Source organism: Echinops telfairi, unplaced genomic scaffold (assembly GCF_000313985.2).
Source record: "Echinops telfairi isolate 266 unplaced genomic scaffold, ASM31398v2 ScPeMD7_5592;HRSCAF=6446, whole genome shotgun sequence".
Classification (NCBI taxonomy): domain Eukaryota; kingdom Metazoa; phylum Chordata; class Mammalia; order Afrosoricida; family Tenrecidae; genus Echinops; species Echinops telfairi.
This window is the reverse complement of record NW_022109491.1, coordinates 26365703-26391171: the sequence shown is the minus strand read 5'-3', so window position 1 is coordinate 26391171 and position 25469 is coordinate 26365703. Positions and strand designations below refer to the sequence as shown.

Sequence of the window (25469 nt, the reverse complement as noted above, 5' to 3'; positions counted from 1 at the left end):
GGGGCTCAGCATGGGGTCCTGGCCCAGCCTGAGACCCTCCTAAACTGGCCAGGCCTCCCAGCTCTTCCAGCCTCCCGGGTGACCCATAAATTCTTGGCATTTCAGCTTTCTGTTATCCAAACAAGCAATGAATCTCGGCAGAGGTTTGATTTCCTAACCTCACCACTAGCTCAGCAGTTAGGCTGGGGCATGGGGGGTTGGGCTGCGTATGCCACTTAGAGGCGCAGGATCTTTGTTGTAAGAAGAGGATGTAGAAAGAGCCTCAGGGTGGGGTGGGGGTTGTGGGGGGGCACTGTGCACCAGCAGCAGCCCCTCTGGGGAGCCCTCAGCATCCCTCATGGGCGGGTTTGTTTGTTCAAGGGCTGGACCAGGCCATCCCAAGGGACGGGGCTGGCCCAGCCCCCGCTGGGATAGAAACAGGCCTTCTCCACCGGGGAGGGGAAATTTAAGAAAGCAGCCCAGATCTATCCCCCCACCGCCCCCCACCACCAACAAAGTCCTCCAGCCAGGGCTCTGACCCCAGAGGTTTACTTAATCTCCAAAGCGTCTGGAATGGGCCATCCCCTGAAGCCGATGGTGGGGTCTGGGCAACCCAAGCTGGGGTCAAAAGGTACCTCCCAGCAGTGTCACTGACCAGCTGGGGGTTCCTGGGAAAACCACATCCATGGATGTGCCCCCGCTGAAAAGAACCAACAGCAGACTCCTCCCGGCTCCCAGAGCCCGCGTGAGCCCTGCTGGCCAGCCGAAGTGTGTGGGGGCACTTCCGGTGTGCAGGACCTGCCCGCATGTGGGATGAGGCAGTGCATTGTCCCTCACAAGCCCCCACCTCCCAGGGAAGAAGAGAGTTTGGCTGATCTGTTTCACAGGAGGATACTGAGCCCCCTAGGGCAGGGGGCAGCAAGCTTTTGAGACAGAAGAGCCAATCCTGTCCCTCACGACAATTTAAAAAAATTTTTGAGAGCCACAAGTATATCTGTACAAACAAATAAAACAACCAGTATCTGAATGCTGTCTTGCCAATAGTGTTCACATTTTAATTCAGAGCCCCGCGTAAGGCATGAAAGAGCCACGGTTTGCTGACTGCTGGGCTAGAGGGCAAGCGACCTGCCCAAGGTCATTAGGCCAGGATTCAAACCTACCCCATCTGAATCCACAGCCCCCACTCGGATCCCTAGCGTGGCACGTAAGCCAGTTCCCGGGGAATAACAAGACAGACTCTCACGGGCTGGTCCCTGGACCTACCGGCCAGCCGGGCCACCAGCTAGAGGCCCCTACTTCACTTCAGCTGCTGTTTGCCTCTGCTGACAATCCTCTGTCAAAGAGGCCTTATCTGGGATTCTTCCCAGCACCCAGACACGGAGTGTAGCCCTGGAAAGCTGACGAAGTCCCAGAACCCCCAGCGGGGCCTCCTCACCTTGAGTCCTCCGCCCTTGGCCAGGGCCTGAGGCCGAGCCCCACAGAGACTGAGCGTGGATCGTGGGGCCCAACCGCCCTGCTGTGAATCCTCGCTCTGCCACTGGCAGGCAATGCGCCCTCGGACCCTCAGGTTCCCTCTCTGTGCCTCAGTTTCCCCGCTGGTGTCATGGGGACCCTGGTAGAAGCGACATTATGGGTGGCCCTGAAGGTGGAATGAGTACATGCACCTGTGGGGCTCTGGGCACGGGTGGCAGAGAGTAAGAGTTCAGTAAACACACCTGCCCTGCACAGCGTCCCTCTACTCCCGTGGGGTGGGCTCAGGGGAAGCACCTTGTCTCCACTGGGGGCCTTGGCCTCCTCGTCCACTAACTGTGGATCCGGGGAGCGAGCAAGGGCACAGTAGGATAAAGCGTGCAGAGGTCTGTGGGCGAAGGTGGGGGACCCTTGAAGTGGAAAGTCCTGGGCCCCAGAACCTGAGGTCTGCAGAGCCCTGTGGTCCCTCCCCTGGGACCCCAGACCCCCAGACCCGGGGCCACAAGCAAGGCTGGAGGAAGATGAACCCGAGCAGTGTGGGTGCTGCAGAGGGAGCCCAGAGGCAGAGGTGTCCCGAGAAAGGCTGAGAATTGGTGGGTGGGGAGTGGTGCTCAGGACCTTGCCCACCAGAGTCCAGCAGGCCTGGCTTCTGTTCTGGGTCCTCCTCTTGCCAAATACCTGGTTGCTTCTCTCAGCTTATTGCTAATATTTGGTGTGTGGAGATGAAGGGGGAAAATAAACCGCTGTCAGCCCAACCCTCTGACTGCCTCCCAAACAATGATCTTTTAGTCTTGTCTGTACATTTTATTTTTATTTTTGCTGAAATGCTTTAGGCGGGTGGAAAGGTCGGCAAAAAAATCAGATAAGATAAAATAGAACTCTTCGTTTCCACCACCCAGCTTAACCATCAAAACCACATTATTATCTCCCTGCACCTTCCCCTGCCTCCCTCTCCCACCGAAGGGAAGTGCTCTGAATTCCAGGCTGGTAAGTCCTTACCCCATGTGTCCCGGTCCCTGCTGACTGAGGTGAGTGGGACAGCTGGCAATACAAACAAAAGCCAGACTCACTGCCACCGAGTCGACGCCGACTCAAAGCGTCCCCATAGGACTGGGTAGAACCCCTATGGGTTTCCAAGGCTGTAACTAGACGGGAGTAGAAAGCCCACCATTCAGAGTAGATGGTGGTGTCGAACTGCTGACCTGACAGTGAACAGCCCACCTGTAACCACTATGCCAGCTGGGCTCCCTTCAGCTAGCAAAGGTGCGATATTATGCACCCCTAGGATCTGTGGCACATGTAGCCCAGGCAATCTGGAGCCGGCCTGAGCCTCTCTTTTGCCATCTGTGAACCGGAGGAGATGAGAACTGCAAGCCTGGGCTTGCCAACAGGGAGGCCCAAATGACCAGCGCACAGTGGGGTCCGGGGCCTTGCCTGGCGCTGTATCAGCAAGCAGGGAGGTGACACGCATGGTTAGTGTCCCTGCCCTCTTCTGAGATGACCAGGCTGTCTGTCATGGCTACGGCGCATGTGGGGCTTTCTCTGTGCCTGGCACTGCCACGTGCTTTGCAAACATCGACTCACTAAACCTCGTGCCAGTCTGAGAGGTGAAGACCATTTGGGTCCCACTGATTGTGAGGAACGAGGCCCAGGGAGGTGACCCACCTGGGACGTGAGGGAGGTGGGCGTGGACCCAAGGAGGTTGCCCTCAGAGTCCTCATTCTCACCCACTACATGGTCAGCCTTTCCATGCACCCGCCTCCGTGCCACAGATGGAGACAAGGACTGGGCCACATTCACCTCGAGGCCAGGGGCAAGGGCTGGACCAGAGTCTAGGGATCCCCACACCCGCTGAAGATGCCCTCATTCCCACCCTGCAGTGCAGGCAGGGCAGAATCTCATGGGAGGTCCCGGACCCACACAGCTACTCAGTTCCGGGGCTATGTTGCATGATAGCATGGACGCATGCACCCATGTGTGCATTCCTGAAATGAATTTGCCAATGAAATCGCCCCATTCTACTAACATTTATGAGGGGCCTACTGTGTGCCGGGCACCATGCAGGTGATGAGGATTCAGCGATGAGCAAAGATGATGCTTTTCCCCACCTGGAGCCACTAATGCAGCCATACGTGCTGTGAAGGAGGGGCGTATGGTGTGCTCTGGCTAGGCAAGGGGGGCCTGCCTCGTTAGGGGGCTCCAGCAGGATGGCCTGAGCTGAGCTTCTGAAGGGTGGGTTGGCACTTCATAGCCCTGGTGGCATAGTGGGTTATATCCTGGGTGCCAACCACAGGGTAGGTAGTTCAAATTCACCAGCTACTCCTCAGGAGAAAGATGAGTTACAGCCTCAGAAGCCCCCAGGGATCGTTGTGCCCTGTCTTATAGGGTCGTTATGCATCAGAATAGACTCAACGGCAGTGAGTTTGGCTTTGGGGGGGCTTTTGTCGGGGTGGCCAGGGCAAGGAAGGGGAAAGCATTCTAGGCAAAAGGTGCAGCGCCAGCCTGGGCAGATGGATAGAGTGGACCAAGGTGATTAGGAGGCTGTGGACGACATTGAATGTGGCCCAGCACAGAGAAGCAGAGAGGGAGGCTGAGTTGAGGCTGAAGTGGTCATCAGCCCAGACCAGACCTCTCGGGGCCTGACCCTGCTCTCAGGGACCCTGGGGCCCCCACTGTGATCACTCTGGCTATGGACACATGGACCTATGGTGTGGTAAGCAGAAAAGAGCCCAGCCATGGGATTCAAATCCTGCTCGACTCGCTGTGTGGCTAGGGACAAGATGCGGGGCCTCTCTGGGCCTTCAGTTTGCTCCTGTGTCCATTGAGGGGAAAAATCACCTTTTTCCTCCAGGGTTCCAGAGTTCAGGTGAGAGAAGAGTCACACAGGCGTGCCTCTCTGGCCTGCACCCCGTGCCATCAGTCCCCTACCTCCCCAGCAGAGCCTCCCTCGGTCTAGAGCATGCTCCATCTTATTTGCCCCCAGGGAGGGTCATCCCATGATTGCAGCACCTGGTGCAGGGACTCCCCGGCTGTGGTCGCCCCTGCAGAGCTGCCTGGCCCGGTGCAGGTTGCTTATCCTCTTCTGGGCTTCCCTGGGAAAAGGGATGGGGATAGCTCTCTCTCAGAGGGGCATTGGGAGCCCACCCCTCACTTCTTGGCTAGCTCATGACCCCACACTTCATGTTCACAACCCTGATCAAAGAACCACCATCTAGTTCCTTGGTACATACATGGGAGAGGGCCGGCAGCAACCAAGACCAAGGTTCAAGGCAAGAGTCATGCTGGCGGTGATGGTTCCCCTGACGCATCAACTTGGCGGGACGATGGTTCTTGGTGGTTTGGCAGTTACGTAAAGTGATGGGGCCCTTTTGTAGTTCTGCCACTTGACTGCTTTCTATGCAAGGGTATCGCCCATGCTCCGTCTTCTGATCCAACGTGGTCGGCCTCCACTTTCACCTAACGCCGACTTTTGCATAGCGGCCTCATCTTTGGAAACCAATCGCGTCCTATGTAACCAACCCTCACACCAAACTCCCTGCGGACTTGTAGTGACCCTGTAGGGCACGTAGGGCATGTCCTGTCAATAGTAAAGTCTCCGTATCATGTGGCTAGTCCTTAGGCTGGTGCCCAGCACGTGACAAGTGTTTGATAAAGCATTTTCCAAACAAAATGAACACACCGCCCCGATTCTGGACAAAGACGGTCACTCGAGAAGGAGCCGGGAGAGCGACTGCCAGGAAGGTGTAGCTTCCCTTTCTCTCGACGGAACTGCGCTTTCTGCACGTAGGAAGATCTGGAGAGTTCTACAGGGACCCACTTTAGGCAAACGGTCCATCCAGGACCATGACCCAACCCCGAGCTTCAGATCCCAGTTTGCCAGTTGGGTGACTGTGTGGTTGTAACGGCCCAGCCCCCTGCGGCCTTCCCCAATGCTCCTCATTTTCTCCACGCAAGATGGTCTCAGAGGGCAGGCCAGTCACAAAGAGTAAACCATTTTCCCTAAGTGTCTACTGTGCCCCAGGCACGGTGCTAGACGCCAGGCTGCAGCAGAGAACAGCACAGACCAGGAACCCAGCCCCTGTGAGTACAGGTTCCAAGAGGCATTTCCCTGAATCCTGCCAGGCCCTTGGGGAGGAGGAAACCATTAACCCATTTTCTGATGAGACCACTGAGGCTTGGAGACGCGACATCACTGGCACAGAGAGGAAATGGCAAAGCTATGACTCTAACCAGTTCCCTGGCCCTTGGCGTAGTGTTCCGGGCCCAAGCTAGACGCCGGGCTACAGCTGGAAGCTCAGAGGAGCTGGGCCTGTGCCCGGGAACTGTGGGTTGAGCTGCGAGTTGAAAAATGCCTCCCTCCGTAGATCTCATTGGTCCCTGACTTTTCTCTCCTGGATCCCTGCCTGCTGCAGAGCCCAACCAAGGAGAAAAGCAATAGAATTTCTTGCAGGGAGGAAGCAGCATGGAAGGCTGGTCCCTGCTGCTCAGAAAAGCCAGGACAAACAACCCCAGTTTGCTTTGAACATGGGGTCAGGGGCTGGGGCAAGTCAAGGGAGTCGGGGTGGGGGGGTGGGGGGAGTGTCCTAGAGCAGCACAGAATAGGACAGACACCCAAACTACAAAGTCATAGCCCGCCTAAGACAAGGGAAACTGAGGCCTGCAGGTGAGGGGACGGGTGTCTCCCCACAGGCAGATTCCCAGGCAGCTGTTAAACTGGAGAAACAAATCTATCTGAATACACGTGGCCCAGTCTCCAAACTACACTAAGTACCACGGACAGCCAAAAGAACCGACAACTCTGTCTTGGAAGAAGTACAGCCAGACTGCTCCTTAGAGGCAAGGATGGCGAGACTCTGTATCTTGTACTTTGGACATGTTGTCAGGAGAGACCCGTCCCTCTGTATTCCCACTGGAGGCCTCTGGATCCCGGGCTTCAGGGTCACCATCCAGGCCCACTGGGGTGACCCTCTGCTCCCTGGGCTTTGGTTGGCCCCATCCTCCTAGGCCATCGGAGTGGCAAGTCTACCTGTTCGGTCCTGGCAGGTCCTACACGCTGGACCTCATCCTCTTAGCCAAACGGAACGGCATCCCCTCCCGCGGCGCTGAGTCTAAGAAGATCCGGTTCTGGGAAGCCTACCAGGGTGTGGCCACACTCGGAGATCCAGTAGATCCAGTAGATCCTGGCCCCACCCTGCTCTTCTCGGTTCCACTGACCTCTGAGCTGCGCCAGGGAGGCGCCTTCTCTTTGCTTGGAGAACAAGAGAAGCAGCTTCTTTGGCCTGGTTCTTGCCTATAGAATTCCAAGAGACCAGCGGCGGTCTTTCCTCTCATCCCGTCATTCCCACCGCATAAAAGGCACCACCTTTCCCCCACCGTTCAACCGCACGTTCATCATTTTCTCTTAATATCGTACCAGAAACACGGTGAACACTCACCATCCAGTCACATTCTGTTGCCAGCGAGCCCCATCTTCTCTACGTGTCTTTACTCAATCTCTCTTGAGCTCTAAAAGAGATTGACCAAGCGAGCCAAGCAGACATGGCAAGGCCCCTGAAGGTGGCTCGGGAGACGCTCCCGCCATCCGAGGCCTCAGTAGAATTGTCTGGGACGTGTGTGATTCTGCCAACAGTCTCTGCAAGGCAATCTGGGCATTCACTATTGGGCACCTTAAAACTCGTTCAGCTGCCGCCCAGTACCCAGTTCCCAAACGCCTTCCCCGTGGCAGGTCTTCATCAGAGCAGTACCAACGTCCGTCTTCCTTGCCCAGGAACGCGGCGATGCCACAGGGGCTGCTTTTAGCACTCCAAGGCTTTTTCCTTTCCGTTCAGGAGGCTGGAAGTCAAAGTGGAGAGTGCCCACTGCAGAGGAAGGTTTGCTCTCTGTGTCAGCTCTGGGGGACGTCTGTTCTCTGAGCTGCTCCTCAGACATCTGCATGGGTCTGGACATCTCTCTCCCCCACCTCTGCTCCGCTCGCTTGTCTCATGTCCTTTATATATCTCAGAAGAGATCGATTCAAGATACGCTCCACACTCGCCCTCACAAACACAACAAAGACAACGTATTCCTAATTGGGATTATAACCACAGGCAAAGAGGATAGGCCTGGCCACTCATGGGTGGCGGGATGGGGGGAGGCTGAGGGGGCAGGAGTATTCAATCCATGACACTGTAGGATGAAGTCACTTGTCTAAAGTCTGGAAGCTCAGACATCCCAGACCAGAGTCTAGGGTGTTTGAGGGATAAATCCTTGGCCCTCCTTGAGCTGAACACAGACCTTGACATGCCAGAACCTCTGTTTCCATTTGGGTCAGGACAAGAACAAGTCTTGGGCCAGGGATCCAAGAACTCAAGTCAACTAGTGAAATGCCCACCTTTGGGCTCCCTGGCTGAAGGCCTGGTCCCTGGTCCTGAACTGGGAGAGGGAAGGCTATACCTCATTTGGCCCCTGTCCTGACTCTTCCGCTTCCACCAAACCTCACCTCCCAGCCTCCAAAGTTGGTCGACCTGAGTTCCAATCTGCCCCCGCCTTCCTTGTTTCAGGAATGTAACTGGGAAAGCCCAACCAGCACAGGGCAGCGGGGCGGAGGCCACAGCGACAGCTCTAGAACAGGGCCACCTGCCTCCCGAGTGCACTGGCTCCCATGCTGCGCTGCCGAGGGAGATGCTGCCACCCACCAGGCACCGGCCAGCCTTGGCAGCGTCAGGGCAGCAACGAGTGGATGCATTGATGTAACCGTGCAGCCACCACGTAGCAGGCACAGTCTCCCTGCCACCCACCGTGTCATTTAACCCTCATGATAACCTCAGGAAGGGAGCAGCATTGCTTTTGGCAGGTCCCCCAAGTAGGTGCCTTAGGGTTCTCATTTTGCAGATGAAGTTGAAGCTCAAAGAAACCAGACAGCCAAGGCTCAACATCAATAGGGGCCTTCCCCAAGCCGATGGGAGGTGAGGGCTGGGGGCGGTGGTGGAGGGGAATGGCACTAAAGTAAGAGGCAGCTTCTAGAACCTTCCAATGGGTGGTGGCGAGGAGAACCCCAATACTTGTCGAGCACTTGCGACGACGTGCCAGACTCCAGTCTCTTTATTCACCCAGGTGCCTCACTGATCCTGAGAGAGGGTCAGGGAGTCTCCCATTTGGTAGATAAAGCCGTTGAGGCTAGGAGAGAGGATGCTGGGCCGAGGCCTCACGGACAATCAATGGAGAAATGGAGGGTCTGATGTTGAGAGCCTTGCCAGCCTCCAAAGGACATGCTGCTGGTCCCCGCCCTCCTCCAGCACCCCTCTAACCCAGAGGGTCCATCTCCCAGCCTCCTGGTCAGACCAGGCCTTCTAGGGAGGTAGCCCCAGGGGCAAGCAGAACTAAGCACTGTGTAGAGATGCCCTTGGCACCCAAAGACACCCCGCCCCCATACACCCACACACACCTTCCAGCACAGCTCTGTCCAACTGTGTTGGCTGGAGGTGGGCATCACCCCTGCACATCTCCAGTCACAGAGATTGAAAATGCTTCTCCCCACAAGGCCTTTGACTGTGATCTCCACAATGATCCCTCCTCACCAGACTCCCCCCTCCCACCCACCCACAAAGCAGGCACTGGTATCATCCTTTTGTGGACCTTCCACAAACCAAATCAACCACCCTGCCATTTCCAAAGGTTTCCAAGGCTGTCAATCTTTATGGACGCAAACTGCCTTGTCTTCCCCCACCCCCTCCCCGCAACGCAGGTGGTGGGTCCAAACGACCAGCCTTTGGGTGAGCCGTTGAGCACTTTAGTCACCCTCTACTCCCACCTGACAGGTAGGGAAGTGGAGGCACAAAGGCCGGAAGTGACAAGCCAGGAGAAAACCCCAGCTGGGATTTTTTTTTTTTTAATGCCCTTCTTCCTTTTCCGGCTATTTGGTCTCCCAGTGGCTACACCGTGGAGCCACACAATGCAGTTTATTCCAAAGCTGTTTCTTTCACGGCTTTCACTGGACAATTGATCCATTCATTCCTTTTAACTAGTAGCCACAGAGCAGCTCTAGTTTGCCAAGGCACCCTCTAGGCAATGGGAAAAAGCAAAGCAAACCCCAACTCTGGGGGCCGGGGCAGGGTCGTGGGGCATGGGGTCTCAGCTTTCCCTGTCCCCTGAGCCCCTCTGGCCCCGGTGAAGTCCCAAAGCCTCGCAGGAGGGGATTTCTAAAATCATAAAATGAAACTTGTAGGTTTGCAGGGGAAACAGATTACATGGAACTACTGATAACACATTTTTAAAAGGAGGTCTGTGGTAGTCAGATACTGCGTGTGAAGAAACACATTAAATAGCCTCATCTAGCAATGGACTGGCACGGCTGCTAATCCAAAGGTCAAACTCCCCAGTGGCTCCGAGGGGCCACTTCCGGATGACTGCCTTGGAAAAGCCATGGGGCAGGACCACTCTGTCCTAGCAGGTCCCTGGGAGTTGAAAGGGATTTCATGGCACCTTTCTCCCTGGACCCCACCAGTCGTTGGGCCTAAACACTTTCGTCTTTTTGCAGTTGTGATGAGTATAAAATATATCTTAGAGAAGTTCATGACCAGTATGACGTGACCTGAGAGCATCTGTGGTTTCTGCTGGTGACAACTAGCTGGCACCATTTAGAATGCGGTGCATAGAGTTCCTAGCCCATTGCCAACGCTGTCATCAAGACACCAAACCCACTCCTGCCCATTCCTCCTCATGGCAACCTGAGTGTTACAGAGTGGGACTGCCCCATAGAGTTGGCTTGGCTGCAGTCCTTACAAAAGCATTAGCACCAGACTTCTCTTCCACAGCACTGCTGGATAACTTCAAGGCACCCATCTTTAGGTTAGTAGTCAAGCGCCAACTGCTGATATCTCTCAGGGATCTACTCAGCACTGAGGGCACAGCTAATGTTAGTAGAGATTGCTGTGGCGAGCTGCTTTCAGTTCAGCTCCAACTCATACAATCTCCCACCATGGAAGAAACCGTTGCGCAGTGCTGTGCCAAGTTCACAATCGTTGGCATGCTCGAGTCCAACGTAGCCACTGTGTATTCTGAGTGCCCCGGGGACTCGTCTTCCAGGGCCACACCAGACGATGCTCTGCTGTGGTCCTTAGGGTTTTCGGTGGCTGATGTTTGGGAAGTAGATCATCAGGTTTTAATTCCTGGTTTATCTTCATCTGCAAGCACCACTGAAGCCTGTCCCCATGGATGATCTTGCTGAAACTTGAAATCCAGTGCCTCCACCTCCAGTTGCATAATAACATGAGAACCACCGCAGTACAACAAACCGACAGATGCGTGGCAGCCATCTGAACCCAATAGAGTTTATGACCTGTAGTGATCACTATGGGGACAACTCATTTTAGCTAGTAGGGGGCTAGGAGTGTCCATTTTTTCATCCAAGTTCACAGAGTTGGTGAATTCTATTCATGCTCCTTGGGAGCCCAGGGACATCAATTGGGAACACCTTGCTTGCTCTTAGAGCTTCCAGATTGAGAACAGACGACGAAGAAGGAATGGGCTGTCTACTTCTCAGGGATTCGCCTCTGGAAACCTTGCAGCTGAGCATTGTTAGCAGTGGTGCTGGATGATGAGCCCCTCAGGTTGGACCTCACTCAAAACACGATTGAGGAAGAGCTGCCTCCTCAAAGTAGAGTTGGCCATAGTGATTTGGATGGAGTAGGGCCTGTGGGAGTAACGCCTTCAGGACCTTCGTTTCGGATGGGGCAAAACTCAAAGTGAAAAGACACAGCTGCAAGCATCTATGAATCATCAGAATGTGGACTGTTCAAAGCATGTATCTAAGAAAATCAGAAGTTGTCAAAAGTAAAATGGAATGTATAAATATCGATAACCTAGGCATTAGTGAGCTGAAATGGACAGGTATTGGCCATTTTGAATCAAACACTCCGGTGGCTTACTGTGCTGGGGATGACAATTTTAAGATGAAAGGCATCACTGTCTGTGATAGGATCATGTCACTTGTAAGTGAGGAAATCCAGCCAATTCAACTACTAAGCAAATTCACACACAAACCACTCATGCTAGTGATGAAAAACAATTGATCAAGCATGCAATCAAGATCGTTATTGGTTGTTAGAATGCATACGTTGGAAACAAAGGGGAAGAACAGTAGCTGGGAAACATGACCTTGGTGGAGATCACATGGTAGGATTTTGCAAGAACAAAGACTTCTAGTAACATGAATGGTGACTCTACACATGGACCCCGCCAAATGGAATGCACAGGAACCATGCTGAGTACTTCTGTTGGAGGATGGAGAGCAACGTATCAACAGCCAAAACTAGGCCAGAGACAGCAGAACAGGGAGGCCGTTGTTCGCTCATATGTACATTCAGGTTGCAGTTGAAGAAAGCCAAAACAAGCCCATAGAGCCAAAAAACAACCTTGAATCTATCTTACCTAAACTCAAGAACATCTCAAGAATAGATTTGACACATTGAACGCCAAGGACAGAAAACCTGACAAGCTGTGAGGTGACATCCAAAGATCGGGAAAAAGACAAAAACCAAATCGATCAAAGCAGATGTCAGAAGAGACTCGGAAACTTGGTCTTGAATACAGAGTAGCTAAAGCACATGGAAGAAGCGATGAAGGAAAAGAGCTGAACGGAGCATTCCAAAGGGCAGATCAAGAAACGGAAAGTGTTCTGATGAAATGCACCCGGACCTGGAGTGAGACAGTCAGAGAGGAAGAACACACTCACCATAGCTCAATCTGAAAGAAATGAAGGGAAAGATCATGCCTCGAGTTGCATTATTGAAGAACTCCGTGGGCAAAATGCTTAGTGATGCAAGAAGCATCAAAAGAAGATAGAGAGGATACCTGGTATCAGAAAGACCTGGTCGACATACAACCAGTTCAAGAGATAGCGCATGAGCAAGAACCAATGGGATTGAAGAGAGAAGTCCAGGCTGTACTGAGAGCATTCATGAGAAACAAGGTGCCATGAATGGATGGAATACCAATTGAACTGATGAAACCAGAGAAGCACTCACTCACCTAGGCCAAGAAATTTAGAAGACAGCTGCCTGGCCAATCAACTGGAAGAGATCCATATTCATATCCATCCCTAAGTAAGGTGACCCAATACACTGTGAAATTTATTGAACAACAGCATTAATATCACATACAAGTAGAATTTTGCTGAAGACACTTCAAGAACGGTTGCAGTAGTGCATAAACAGGGAGCAGCCGGAAATTCAAGCTGAATTCGAAGAGCACGTGGAACGAGAGATATGATTGCTGCTGTCCAGTGAGCTTGGCTGAAAGCAGAGAATACCAGAGAGATGCTTCCTTGTATTTATTCACTACGCAAAGACACTCTACTGTGTGGATCATATAGCATTGAGAGGAATGGAATTTCTGTTAACACTTCACTTGCTCAGGAGGAACCTGTGTGTGAACCAAGAGGCGAGTCGTTCAACAGAACATGGTTTAAAAATCGGAAAGGTGCGTGAGTCAGGATCGTGTCCTTCCACCACACTTATTCAATCTGTATGCTAAGCAAATAATTCACATATTTGAAGCTTGACTGTATGGAGAGGAATTCAGCATCAGGGTGGGAGGAAGGCTTGTTAACAACCTTCTATATGCAGATGGCACAGCCTTGCCTGCTGAAAGCCAGGAGGACTTGAAGTACTCGCTGATGAAAATCAAGGACTGCAGCCTTCAGTATGGATTGCAACTCAATGTTGACCAAACATACTCACAACTAGACCAACCGACAACATCATGGTAGATGGAGAAAAGATTGACGTCATTCGGATTTCATCTTGCTTGGTTCCACAGTTAATCCTCATGGAAGCAACAGTCCAGAAATTAAATGATGTATTGCATTGACCAACGCTGCTGTACAAGACCTCTTTAAGAGTTGGAGACCAAGGATGTCACTCGGAGGGGTAAGCTGCGCCTGATGCAAGTCATGGTGTTTTCCGTTGCTCCCGTCATGTAGTCGGTTACACTTTGGGCTGCTAACCTCAAGGTCAGCAGTTTGAAACCATCAGCCATTCTGTAGGAGAAAGACTAGGTGTTCTGTTCCTATAAACAGTTCCAATACCAAAACCCACAGGGACAGTTCCAGCCTCTCCCATGAGGTCCCTATGCGTGAGAATTGGCTCAATGGCTGTGAAGATAGGCATGCAGATATGAAGACCAAGGAAGGATCAAGGTATCTGAATTGGGGTCTTGACAAAGAACACTGAGTTTACCATGGACTGTCAGAAAAACAAACACATCTGTTCTGGAGGAAGAACAGCGAGAATGCCCCCTGATGACGGAGCATGGCAAGGTTCATCTCACGGACTTTGGACATTATCAGAACACACAGGTCCCTGGAGAAGGACACCATGCTTGGTACAGTAGAGGGACAGGGCAAAAGAGGAAGACCCTCAATGAAGTGGATTGATTCATTGGCCACAACACAGGGTTTAAGCATGGCAATTGTGAGGATGGCCCCAAATCACTAAACCATGGTGCTGCGGGGACAACACTGGAGACAAAATGCAGGAATAATGCACCATCTGACACCATCATGTTGGGGCAAAACACTAAGGGCATGTAAGAGAGCAGCAAGGGGAGCAAAGTGAGGAAATCCCCGGGGAATACTGAAAATCGACTTTGGAGGCAGGGTGTGGCACCCCGTCAGACTCAACTGGAAAACACTCATAAAAGCCAACAAGCAGACCTTGAACTGTTTATAGGCTTTTCCATTTTTGTCAGTGGCTTTCTTTTTGTTATTGTTATTTTGGGTTTTGGTTGTTATTGTTTTGTTGGTTTTGACTTCCTTTGTTGTTTTACTTGGCTTTTATTAATGTATCTGTATGTCTATCTAGATCAGATAGGCGGCATAAATAACTCCGAGAGGAAAAGAATGGGACCAATGGTTCTGGGGGGATACGGGAGAAGGGGAGGTTGGGGAAAGGAAGGGGGGAGGGAACCAACCCAGGGACAAGGGAACAAGAAGTGAACTAAAATCAATGGATAGAAGGGCATAGGATGCCTAGTGGGACTTAATCAAAGGCAATGTAATAGCGAGGAATTACTAAACCCAAATGAAGGCCAAACATGATGGTGGGACAAGAGGAGAGTAAAAGGAAATAGAGGAAAGAACCAGGAGGAAAAGGACATTTATAGAGGTCTAAATACAGGCATGTACATATGTAAATATATATAAAATGAGAGGAGAATAGATGAGCCAGTCAGGGTGCAGTATAACACAGACGAAACACACAACTTTCCTCTAGTTGTTTGGTGCTTCCTTCCCCCCACTATCATGACCTCAATCCTGCCTTACAACTCAGATTGGACCAGAACATGCACACTGCTACAGATAAGAGCCCACAACACAGGGAGTCCAGGACAGATAAACCCCTCAGGACCAACAATGAGAGTTGAAACACCATGAGGATTAGGGGAGGGTGGGGGGAAAAGGAGGGACCGATCACAAGTATCAACATATAACCCCCTCCCAGGGGGACGAATCACGGAAAAGTGGATGAGGGGTGATGGAGGATAATGTAAGGTATGGAAAAAATAATCTATAACTTATCAAGGGTTCGTGAGGGAGGGTGGGCGGGCAGGGGAGGGGGGAAGAAATGGGGATCTTACATCAGTGACTCAAGTGGGAAGAGAATGCTTTGAAAATGATGATGGCGGCATATGTGCAAATGTGCTTGACACACTGGAGGAATGTATGGATTGTGGTAAGAGATGTAAGAGCCCCCAATAAAAGAAAGGAAAAAAACCATAAGACACGTAGAAAATGTTTTGGAAATGATGATGGCAACATATGCACAAAGATGCTTGATACAATTGATGTATGTAATGTTGTAAGAGCCCCCAATAAAATGATGTCTTAAAAAAATCAGGCCATGTTTTGGTGTCCTGAACACGGGAACCCACTCAGTAGCACCGAACAGCAAGAGCACAGTGAACATGCTGCTGGCGACTACTTGACAGCATGGACAGTAAAGACGGCTCTTTGAAGAAGAACGCGTGTCTGACCCAAACCAGGGCATTTCCAGCTGCTTCTGCGCGTGGAAACGGCACAATGAATAAGGAAGGCCAACGAGCAATGAACGCCTTTGAAGTATCGTGCTAGTGAAGAACGTAAATATATCCTTCACTGTTTGCCAGAAGAACAAACACCCCAATGCTTCTTAGAAGCGAGGATGGCAAGACTTGGTCTCACACGCTGGACATGTCTTTAGGAGGGACCAGTCCCAAGAGAAGGCCACCGTGCCTGGTAAAGTAGAGACTCAGCCAGCCGGGGAAAGACGCTCCGGAGGTGGATTGATCCAGTGGCTACAACCGTGGGTTCAATGGGCACAGATGTGGCAATGACTGTGAGGAGGGCACAGGACTGGTGTGAGGATGGCACCGGTGTGAGGATAACTGTGTGGAGGGCACAGTGCTTATGCTGTTACTTGTGGGGTCACTGTGAGTTGGGACAAACCTGAGGGCCCCCAATAACAACAGTTTACACTATTTGTTAAGCAGTATATTGATTATCATAGTACACATTCTTATTCGGTATTTAAAATCCAAACAAGGTGGATGTAATATAAAAAGGCATACAAACACGTCCTTCCCCATCACCATGTGTATATCATACTCTTCCAACCGGAAGCAAAGCTGTCGCAAACCCACTGTTACAGGCTTGTGAATTCTAGCCCTTCACCTGTAGACACGCACCCGGACACTGTTCCCATCTTCATTGCACACAAACGGTCCCTCACTGTCAGTCATGTTCTGCGGCTTGTGTCTGTTTACTCATCAGTTGGGGGGGGGGGCATATTTTCATACCCTGCGGAGGCTCAACTTAATTCTTCCTCCCTTCCTTCTCTCCCTCCCTCCCTCCTTTCATTCCGTTCTTTCTCTTTTAAAGGTGAACCAAGTGAAGGTTTACAGAGCAATTCAGGTTTCAACAATCCATACAATACTGTTTCGTGTCTTCTTTCCGTTGTTTTTTTTGTTTTTTTTTAAAGAATGTTTTATTGTGACTCACGTGAAGGTTCACAGAGCAGATCATCCGCTGGCCCGCCTCACTGTTTTTAACTGCTATGCTAAAGGCAGACATGAGCAGGTTGGAATCTAGACGGCTACGTGTGTTAGGACCTTAACCAGGCTCTTAGTGAGGATCGTCTCCAGAATCCGCCCCAGAATTCCCGTTTTAGAGAGGTGGCCCGACAGGGAGACACCTGCCCAGCGTCACACAGCCAGTAAATTGAAAGCTGGAATGGATCCGAACCCAGACCCATCCGCTCCAAGGCAGTCTGCTTTCTGTGCTGGTTTTTGTCTGCTATTGACAAAACGCCGTTTCCAAACAAAAACCACTCGCACTTTTTGTTTTTTCAGCACAGGCCATATCATTGTTATCGATCTCCTCGATCTCCTTTTCCAGCCGACCAGACACCTGACACCTCCCACCTCAGGGCCTTTGCTCATGCCATTCCCTCTAGCTGGAATCCCTGTGGCTGTCCAGCCTCCCCCTCGGTTCCTCACAGCTGGTGAGACTGGCTTAACTTGCCTCCTCGCCGGCTCATGACGTGCCTCGTTTTCTCCTGAACATCATCACTCATTGGAAACGAACTGATTTCCTTCGCCAGGTGCTGCGGAATCAGAACCCATGGTGGTGTTAGTCCCTCCTAAGCCCCCAGGCCCTGGAGGGCATCGTGCTTTGTAAAGCAGGGCAGTGGGGGAGGACCCTGGACAGGACAGCTTGGCAGTGGCCGCGACCATGAGCTCAGACAGAAGGACACGTGTGAGTGTGGCGCAGGGCCGGGCCACGTCTCCTCCCCTTGTCCACAGTCGCTGGGAGTTGGAACTGGCTCCGCAACACTTAACCATTCCCGAGTCTGGCCTGCTGTGGACAGCTCCCGAAATCCTTCTGGAACGCAGCTCACAGGGGGAGGGGGTTGGGCTGAAGAAACGCTTTGGTCTGACAGATGCGATGTGCGGAGACGTTGTCTGGAACCGGCGTGTGGCTTTCTTGCTAAGGTGCGGTTCACACACAGTGCGATCCATACCTTTCAGGACCGGTTCTAGGCGTCTGGGCAAACCGCAGCGGCGCCCCACCCCGACAGAACAGAGCTAGCACATTCCATCCGCTGAGCAGTCCTCACGCCGCCAGCCCCGCCCCTACTCTCCGCCCCTGGCACCCCTGGACCTGATTTCTGCGCCTATGTTTTTATCATTTCCAGAGGGTCATCTAAACGGAGTTGTACCGTATGCGCTTCTGTGCCTGACTTCTTCCACTCGGCATCATGTATGCGCGACCCATCGCACCGCTGCACGCGACAGAAGTTGCTTTTCATTGCCGAAGGGACTCCACAGGGTGCGTGGGTCCCACGGCCGTTTACTAAGTTGGTTTTGTTTCGTGGGTCTTGTAAGTGTGCATTGAGACCACCTGTGGTCCCTGAGAGCAGCAACCCACCCACAGACCCTTAGCTGGGGTCTGGACCCCCAGCATCCGTCTTCCCCCAGCCTCTGCTGGCTAAGGTTTCTCTGCTCTCCTTCTCGGCCCTCTTCAAATATCCTCTCCACAATAACAACAACAACTCACTGCCCCCGGGTGGATGCCAACTCATAGCAGACCTTGTAGGACAGGGCAGAACTGCCCCGGTGAGCTTCCGGGACTGTCATGCTTGACGGCAACACAGTCTCATCTTTCTCCTGTGGAGCAGCTGGTGGTTTCGAACTACGGACCTTGCCATTAGCAGCCCAACAGGCAGCAACTTCACCACTAGGGTTCTTCCTCCTCAACAAAGAGCAGGGTCTAGCATCCCCAAGTCATAGAGTTGTAAAGAGAGGCTCAGAAAAATAGGAGGAACTCCCCCAGGTCCCATAGCTACAGTGGGGCAGAGCCAGAACTCAAAATCAGGATGGAAGGGATGCGGGGCAGTAATCCCAGGGCCACAGCTCAGCCTTGTTTGAGTCTGAGGACAGGGTGGCAAGTGGCCAGGCCCTGTTCACCATCACCTCCACTCTAAGAATCTGCCAGTGTCAGGGCAATGGGTGGGGGGCGGGGCTGAAGACCCACAGACCATCCTGGGGTGGCTTTATCTGCTGGGCTTCCTCCCCACCCTTCCAACTGGTGCCTGTGACCTCCGCCAGCCCCAGCCCCACCAACACACAGGCTGACATTGGTCACCAGAACCCCAGCCCAGCTGAACCGGCCCATCTGGCCCAGATTATACTCCCCCAGACCCAGGCTGGTGGGCGGGTGTGGTGAATTGGGTGATGGGCCCCAGCTGTGGGTGGCCTCTGCCCCACCCAGCCACTTGCAGCCACAGGACACGTAGGGGGCGGGGAAGCTGCGTATGGATGTCAGCCAGTCAAGATGACTTTAGGTCACCCTGAGTTCCCAGCTCAGTTCAGCAGACCTGGGGAAGCCCCTGCCTGGTGGGGGTGACCTTGGGAAAGTCTCAATTATCTGTCTACCTGCAGCTGAGTGTCTCCGTGGAGATAGCTGGGGTGGCCCCGTCTCAGGAGGGAACTTGCTATTTGAAAGACCTGGAAGTATGAGCTTTACACCAGGTCCCAGGAGGTTGGTGACCCACAGAGAAGTCTAAGACTGGCCTCGGTACAGCTCTGTGTACCCTGATCTGCCCCGGTGAGTCCCCGCGAGTCACACGTTAACACCTCCTTGGAGGCTGGCACAGGAAAACCAAAACCCACTGCCATTGAGTCAGCTTCAACCGCTGTGGCCCTGCAGACTGTGGAGTCTCCCAGGGGACACATCTCCATGGAAGCAGACTGCCACATCTCGCTCTCCCAGAGCGACTGCTAGGTTTGAACCGCCAACCCTCGAGCTAACAGTCTAGTGTTTCACTGCTGCATCCACCAAGGATCCTCTGGTGGAGGAAGGCCTACCCCCGATGAAGCAGAAAGGGAAAGAGGGGTGGGTAATGATATAGAGATCACCCAGGGAGGAGCCAGAGCTGGGAACTACTGCCCTCCCCCAAACCCAAACTCACTGCCATCAAGCCAAAGCCAACCTATATAACAAAGCAGAACTTCCCCTGTGGGTTCTCTGAGACTAGAAAGCCTGTCTTTCTCCCCACCCTACCAAAGACCCTCTCGGACCTTGTGTGTGTGGGGTCCACAACCATTGACTTGACTCTGACTCAGAGGTAACCCTATAGGGTGGGGGATGGAGGGAGTGACAAAGTCCCCCAGAGACTCTGACCTGCTTGTCTCTGGTCCCGTCTCCACTGCCATCTGGGTGCCAGCTTCTCATATCTGAGCTGCGCCCCAATCTCCGGAGGGGCTTGTTCAAACAGACTGCTGGGGGCCACCCCAGCCTCTGGCTCGGGGATCTGGGGTGGAACCTGGAAAGGTACACGTCTCACGAGTCCCCGCGCACAAGAACTTCGGCTCTAATCCATAAGGAGCCCTGGTGAAGCTGTGGGTTAGGCATTGAGCTGCTGATCAAAAGGCCAGTGGTTCAAGGCCAGTATCCAGCCTGAGGGAGAAGGAGGTGGCTGTCCGCTCCCATGAAGATTTATGGCTGGGAAACCCTCTATGGGGTGGACATGGGTCAGGATCCATTTGATGGCAGTGATTGGTCCATTCAGTTCCCTTCTCTGGATCTGACTGTTGTCAACCAGGAGAAAGTGGACAAGGCCCGCCGGGCTCCACACTTGGAACCTACCACCCAGAGCCTGCTCCCCCCAGGTCACCACCTCTCCTTGGGAAGCACTAGTGGTCTTCCAGAAGCCCCGGGATTTGTCCCGTCTGAGATCCTGGTCTCCCTGGAGTCAGGGCAGAGGCGAGGGAAGGAGCCCGGGGTGGGGTGGGTGGGGGGTGGAGGTGTCTGGCGGCGGTGATGGCCAGCACATACACAGAGCGGAGGAGGCAGTCCAGCTCACGGCTGTAAGCCTTGGGAATGCACTGTTCCAGTCTCGCACCTGGATCTTGGCTTTTCGCCTGACCCACGTCTGTTCGTAGGAGAGAACACCAGAGCTGGGAGGGCCCTGGGGGTTGGTGGACCCCACCCCATTCAGCAGATGGAGAAGAGGGGAAGGGACTTGCGCCAGAAATAGAAAGTGCAGCTCTGGGGGATGAACCTGCGAACTCACAAGGGGGAAAGAGATGTGCCCCCACCCCCTGCTGGCTGGCTCAGCCCTAGGGGCGTGGGCCAAAAACCAAACCGCCCATCTACTGAGTCCATTCTCACTCGGACTGCCCCTACAGGACGGGGCAGAACTGCCCTGTGGGTTTCCAAGGCTGCAACTCTTTATGGGAGTAGACTGCCTCATCTTTCTCCCTTGGAGCAGCTGGTGGATTTGAACCCCTGACCTTGTTTGTGGTCTGCAGCCCCGTGCTCATCCCATAGTGCTACTGGCGGTGGGTTTGTGTTGGTTTTGTATATTGGACGCCAAGCGTGGCACTGGACAGAGGGAAAGCTTTGGTGAGCCTGGCATAATCTCTGGCTTCATGGAATCAGCATTCTGGAGGGTGAGGTCGATAATGCACAGAGGGCTCCACAGTGGAAAGTCGGGATGCGGGGTGTTGGTAGGAAGAGAGCTGGAATAGTGTGAAGGAGCAAACCCTGCGGATACCTAGGAAACAAGTATCCCAGGGAAAGGAAACCGCGTGTGCAAAGGTCCTGAGGTCGGTGGGTGCGTGCTGGCTTGTGTTGGCAGGATGCCCTAGAGGAATGAGTGTGTCTGAGCACAGGGGGTGGGATGAAGTCAGTGGTAGCCAGACCAGGCCTTGGGGGGGCCTGAAGCCATGGTGGGGGCGGCGGCTTTTCCTCCTGAGTGAGGTGGGAACCCAGGAAAGGGTTGAACAAAGGCAGGCTGCAGCATGACCCAGGCTGAGAGGATTCCCCTGGCTGCCAAGTGGAGGATGAACTGGGGGACCGGGGGGCGGGGGGTGGGGGTGGCGCAGAGAAGCACAAGAAGAAATTACTGGAATAGTCCAGGTGACAAGTAATGGTGGCCCGGCCTGACAAGTTCTGAGGTAGGGAAGGGCCCTCCTGGTCGCTCTGTGTCTTTGGAGACACAGGGAAGGGCCCGTCCTGTCCACGGACCAGTCCATGATGCCAGCCCATGGTCTCCCCACAGCTCGAGAGGTACATCCAGAGGAACTTGAGGTCGGAGTTGGCGCAGGCCCAGAAGCACATGGTCCAGAACCAGACAGCCACCGTGTTGGAGCTGGGCACCAACCTCTTGAACCAGACCACCGCCCAGACCCGAAAGCTGACCAGTGTAGAGGCCCAGGTACAGAGTGGGAGCGGTGGTCAGGCCTCTGTCTGATGTGCCTGGAGGGGTCAGGGCCCCCTGGCCATCAGCCCCAGAGGGTGGACTCCGGATGTGCGTCCACTGTCTCTGGGGCACCTCTATCCACCACAGTGCCAGGCATAGAGCAAGCGCCAGCCAATTTCCATTCCAGGAATCCAACAGACCCCCGGGCCTTCGCCAGGCCAAGTCAGCGTCTGCTTTTAGCTCCTCCGCTGCTCCCTCCACCTGGCCTCAACAGACCACAGTGCAGGGTCCCAGGCATGGGGTCTTCCTTCTTCCCGCTGCAAAAGTACCTACTGAACACCTCCTCAGGGAATGGGTTCTGTGCTGGGCCCTGGGAGGGAGGGAGTGGAGCACCCACTCCTCTGCCCTCAGGGGCTCCCAGGGCACTGGGAAAGATGGATCATGAACAAGGCAGGAGGAATCAGTGGAGGAGTCCTGGTAGGGCAGCTGCCACTTTATCAGCTGCTGACAGAAAGGCTGGTGTTTGAACGCACGCACGCACGCAGTGGGGCTGTGAGAGAAAGGCCTGGCGCTCTTCAAAGTCTGCAGCCTAGGAAACCCTGTCCACAGCTCCACTCCATCGGGGGCTTCTGGAATCAAGAGGGACTCGGGGCACCTGACACAACCAGACTTCAGTGGGCCAAGGCTGCTGGACAGCAGACCGCCAGGAAAAGAGTCAGAGGGAGATGGGGAGTAAATGGGGGGACAGGGAAACTGACTGGATGAGCAAACGCATGGCATGTGGGCACACTGTTCTTGAACCCTTCCTGCGTGCCAGGCGCTGTTCAAGTTTGTAGCAGTAAACAATGCCTGCCACAAATGCCTGCCTCTAAGGAACTTCCTTTCTAATGAGACAGCAACTCCAGAAACTGCCATAGAGTGGATTCTGACTCAGCGCCCCTCTGGGTCAGAGGAAAACCGCCCCTTGAGTTCCCCAATGCTTCACCTATTACAGAACCAAACCCAAAACAAAACCCACTGCCATGAGTCAGTTCCAACTCAGAATGACTGTGTAGGGCAGGGTAGAAGCGCCCCTGTGGGTTTCTGAGACTGTAAGTCTTTACGGGAGTAGACAGCCCTCTCTCTCCCTTGGAGAGCAGGGGGATTAGAACTGCTAGCCTTATACTTAGCCTTATACTTATACTTAGCAGCCCACTCTGCCACCAGAGCTCCTTAAAGGAGCACAAAGAACATGCTTATGATCCAGGGTGTCTCATGATGGTGCTAGTGTGATGGAGGGGTGTGGAGGAGTGCTGGGAGAGGCAGGAGGGCAGCGTCCCAATTTTGCGCATCGGGCCTGGAAGTCCTCACCAGGGAGAGGCTGAGAGCTGGAGGTCCTGGGGAGAGACTGTTTCGGGCAGGCAGATGAGCGGAATACAAAAACCCATGGGTGGAACGGAATCAGGAGGCCCTGGGGACGTGGAGGAGGCCTGCCCAACTGGCGCCAGCTTAAGGAGAGTGGTGGGCGAGGAGTCAGATGCCAGGCCAGGGCTGGAGCTTTGCCGCTACCCGGCATGACAGCCACGGGAGGATCCTGAGCAGCAGAGGACTGTTTGGGAAGGTGGCTCCCAGGCTGCTGAGTAGGAAATGGACTGCAGGGGGTGTGAGGCAGTGTAGGATCAGGGCGTCCCATGAGGAGGCTGGCACAGGACCCCAGGGCCAGGGTGGGAGCTGTGGAGGGAGAGAAAGGTAGGACTTGCTGAAGGATTGCATGGATGTGGTGAGCAGCCATTTGTGGAGATGAGGAAGGTGTGGAAGAGCAAGTTTAGGGAGCGCTTCGCGAGCTCAGTGAGTGCCGGCGAGTCGGTACATGGCGCATGACCATAGGGATGAATGGTTGGGTAGACGCAAAGGTCATTCCCCTTCTGGAATGGCAGGGCCTGTGGGCAGAGCTCCTGCAGGCCTGCCGTGGCCCCCATGACTCGCCCCCTTGCTTCCTGGGCCAGGTCCTGAACCAGACGTCCCGCATGCAGGTCCAGCTGCTGGAGACCTCGCTGTCCACCAACAAGCTGGAGAAGCAGCTGCTGCTGCAGGGCCACGAACTCCACCGGCTGCGGGGCCGCAACAGGTGAGGGGCTGGGGACCAGGGTCAGGGCCTAGACTTGGGAGGGTCTCTGGGACAGAGGCTGGGTCTAGAGGTCTGGATTAGGGCTGAGACAAGAGACCTTTTATGGGGGCTAGAGCTAGACTTTGGAGTTGAGGACTAAGCAGGGGCTAGGGTAAGGATCAGGACCAAGGTTGGGGTCCAGGTTGAAGCTGGGAGTGAGAGTGAGCACCAAGGCTGGGCTGGGATTGGGTGCCCCGTGCCCATTAGGGCTGAGTCTCCTGCATTGAATGGGGAGAGAACATGTCTCTGTTTCTTCATTGCTTTCTTTCTCCCTCACTGTTTTATGCACTGTGATGGAGATCTAATGCCCATGCCCTACAATGCACCCTATACATTTTCATTCGATGGACTTATTCATCAATCTCCAGCTCCGCTCCCACCCCAGATGCAAGGGCAGTGAGTGACCTGTTTCTTGCCTGCAGGATCAGAAAGGGTGCCCTGTAGCTCAGAGCCAATACACCCAAGGGGTACACCCTTTAAATTACAAAGAGAAAAAAAATTATAGATAAGGCATCCGAGGCTGATTTCATCTCTGGTCTGAGCTGAGTGCAAGAAAAAAAACTGCAGCGCTCAGGCTCCTGGAGAGGACAAACCCTGCACACTAGACAAGTCAGTGGCCTGTCAACTGGACAGATGATATTGTTGTTTCCATGTACTGGGTCAGGAGAAGGCCAGGGGGCCACCCCGCATCCCAGTCTGTACCGCTGAGATGCTCGGGGACCCAAGGGGGCGCGGTAGGGTGTGAACGCCAAGCAGTGCCACAGCCTCATCCCTTCTCCTGTGTGCCCCACCCACCCCGCCCCCCGCCCCTGCCCCACAGCGCGCTGGAGACGCGGGTGCATGCCTTGGAGATTCAGCAACAGGCCGAGCTGGCCAGCCTCCGCGGGGAGAAGGAGCAGCTGCAGCGCCTTCTGGGTCGCCAGAGTGGAGCCCTCGCCGGCCTGGAGCGCACCCTGCGCGCCGCCAGCAGCAACTCCAGTCTCCTCCAGCGCCAGCATTGGCAGCTGTTGGAGTCCGTGCACCGCCTGGTGCACGTCGTCGCCCAGGCCCCAGGTGAGTGCGCAGGGCGCCCTGGGTGGGTGGGGGAGGAGATGATGGGAATCCCTGCGTACCCTCTGTTCCCCCTAAGGCCTGGAAACCACACACACCCCCGCCCCCGCCCCTCTCCCCCGCCCCCGCAGAAACAGCTTCACCTCTCTCTGATTTCAATCTCCCCTTGTGTAAAAGAGAAAAAGAAAGGGTCATAATACAAGTGGCGGCAACAAGTGCTACTAGACTGTTTCCTGCCTCCTGTTCCGTGGCGGCCTTGGAGGTGATGACAGTCGCCAGGCCCACACCAATTCAGACAGACAAGTTTGGGTTCCAGGAGTCACCCTCCAGCCACCACCACCCCCCTCCCCCTCTCTGGGCCTTGGTTCTCGCCCTGCAGAGTGAGGAGGTTGAACTCAAGGATTTCCAAGTGCCCCCTTCAACCTAACTCCCTTTTCCCTAATCACCCAGGGCCAAGCTGAGTAGAAACTTCCAAGACATCGGAAAAGCGAGGCCCAGGCCTGGGTCAGCTCCCACGTTTACATTGACTCTTTCGGTGGGACTCACTTAGGATGGAGGGGCTAGACGCTCCTGGGTCCAGCTTCAGTGATTACATCGTGGAGCAT

The 25469-nt window shown here is 54.0% G+C and overlaps 1 protein-coding gene across 1 annotated transcript in view; it reads left to right on the top strand.

Moving 5' to 3' along the window:
* Positions 1-25469, top strand: part of ANGPT4 (angiopoietin 4) — a 48069-nt gene that overhangs the window by 7885 nt on the left and 14715 nt on the right. Inside the window, exons 2-4 of the mRNA XM_004698198.2 lie at positions 21528-21683; positions 23654-23775; positions 24635-24867. Coding sequence (XP_004698255.2) covers positions 21528-21683; positions 23654-23775; positions 24635-24867 — 511 coding nt within the window. The remainder of the gene's footprint in view (positions 1-21527; positions 21684-23653; positions 23776-24634; positions 24868-25469) is intronic.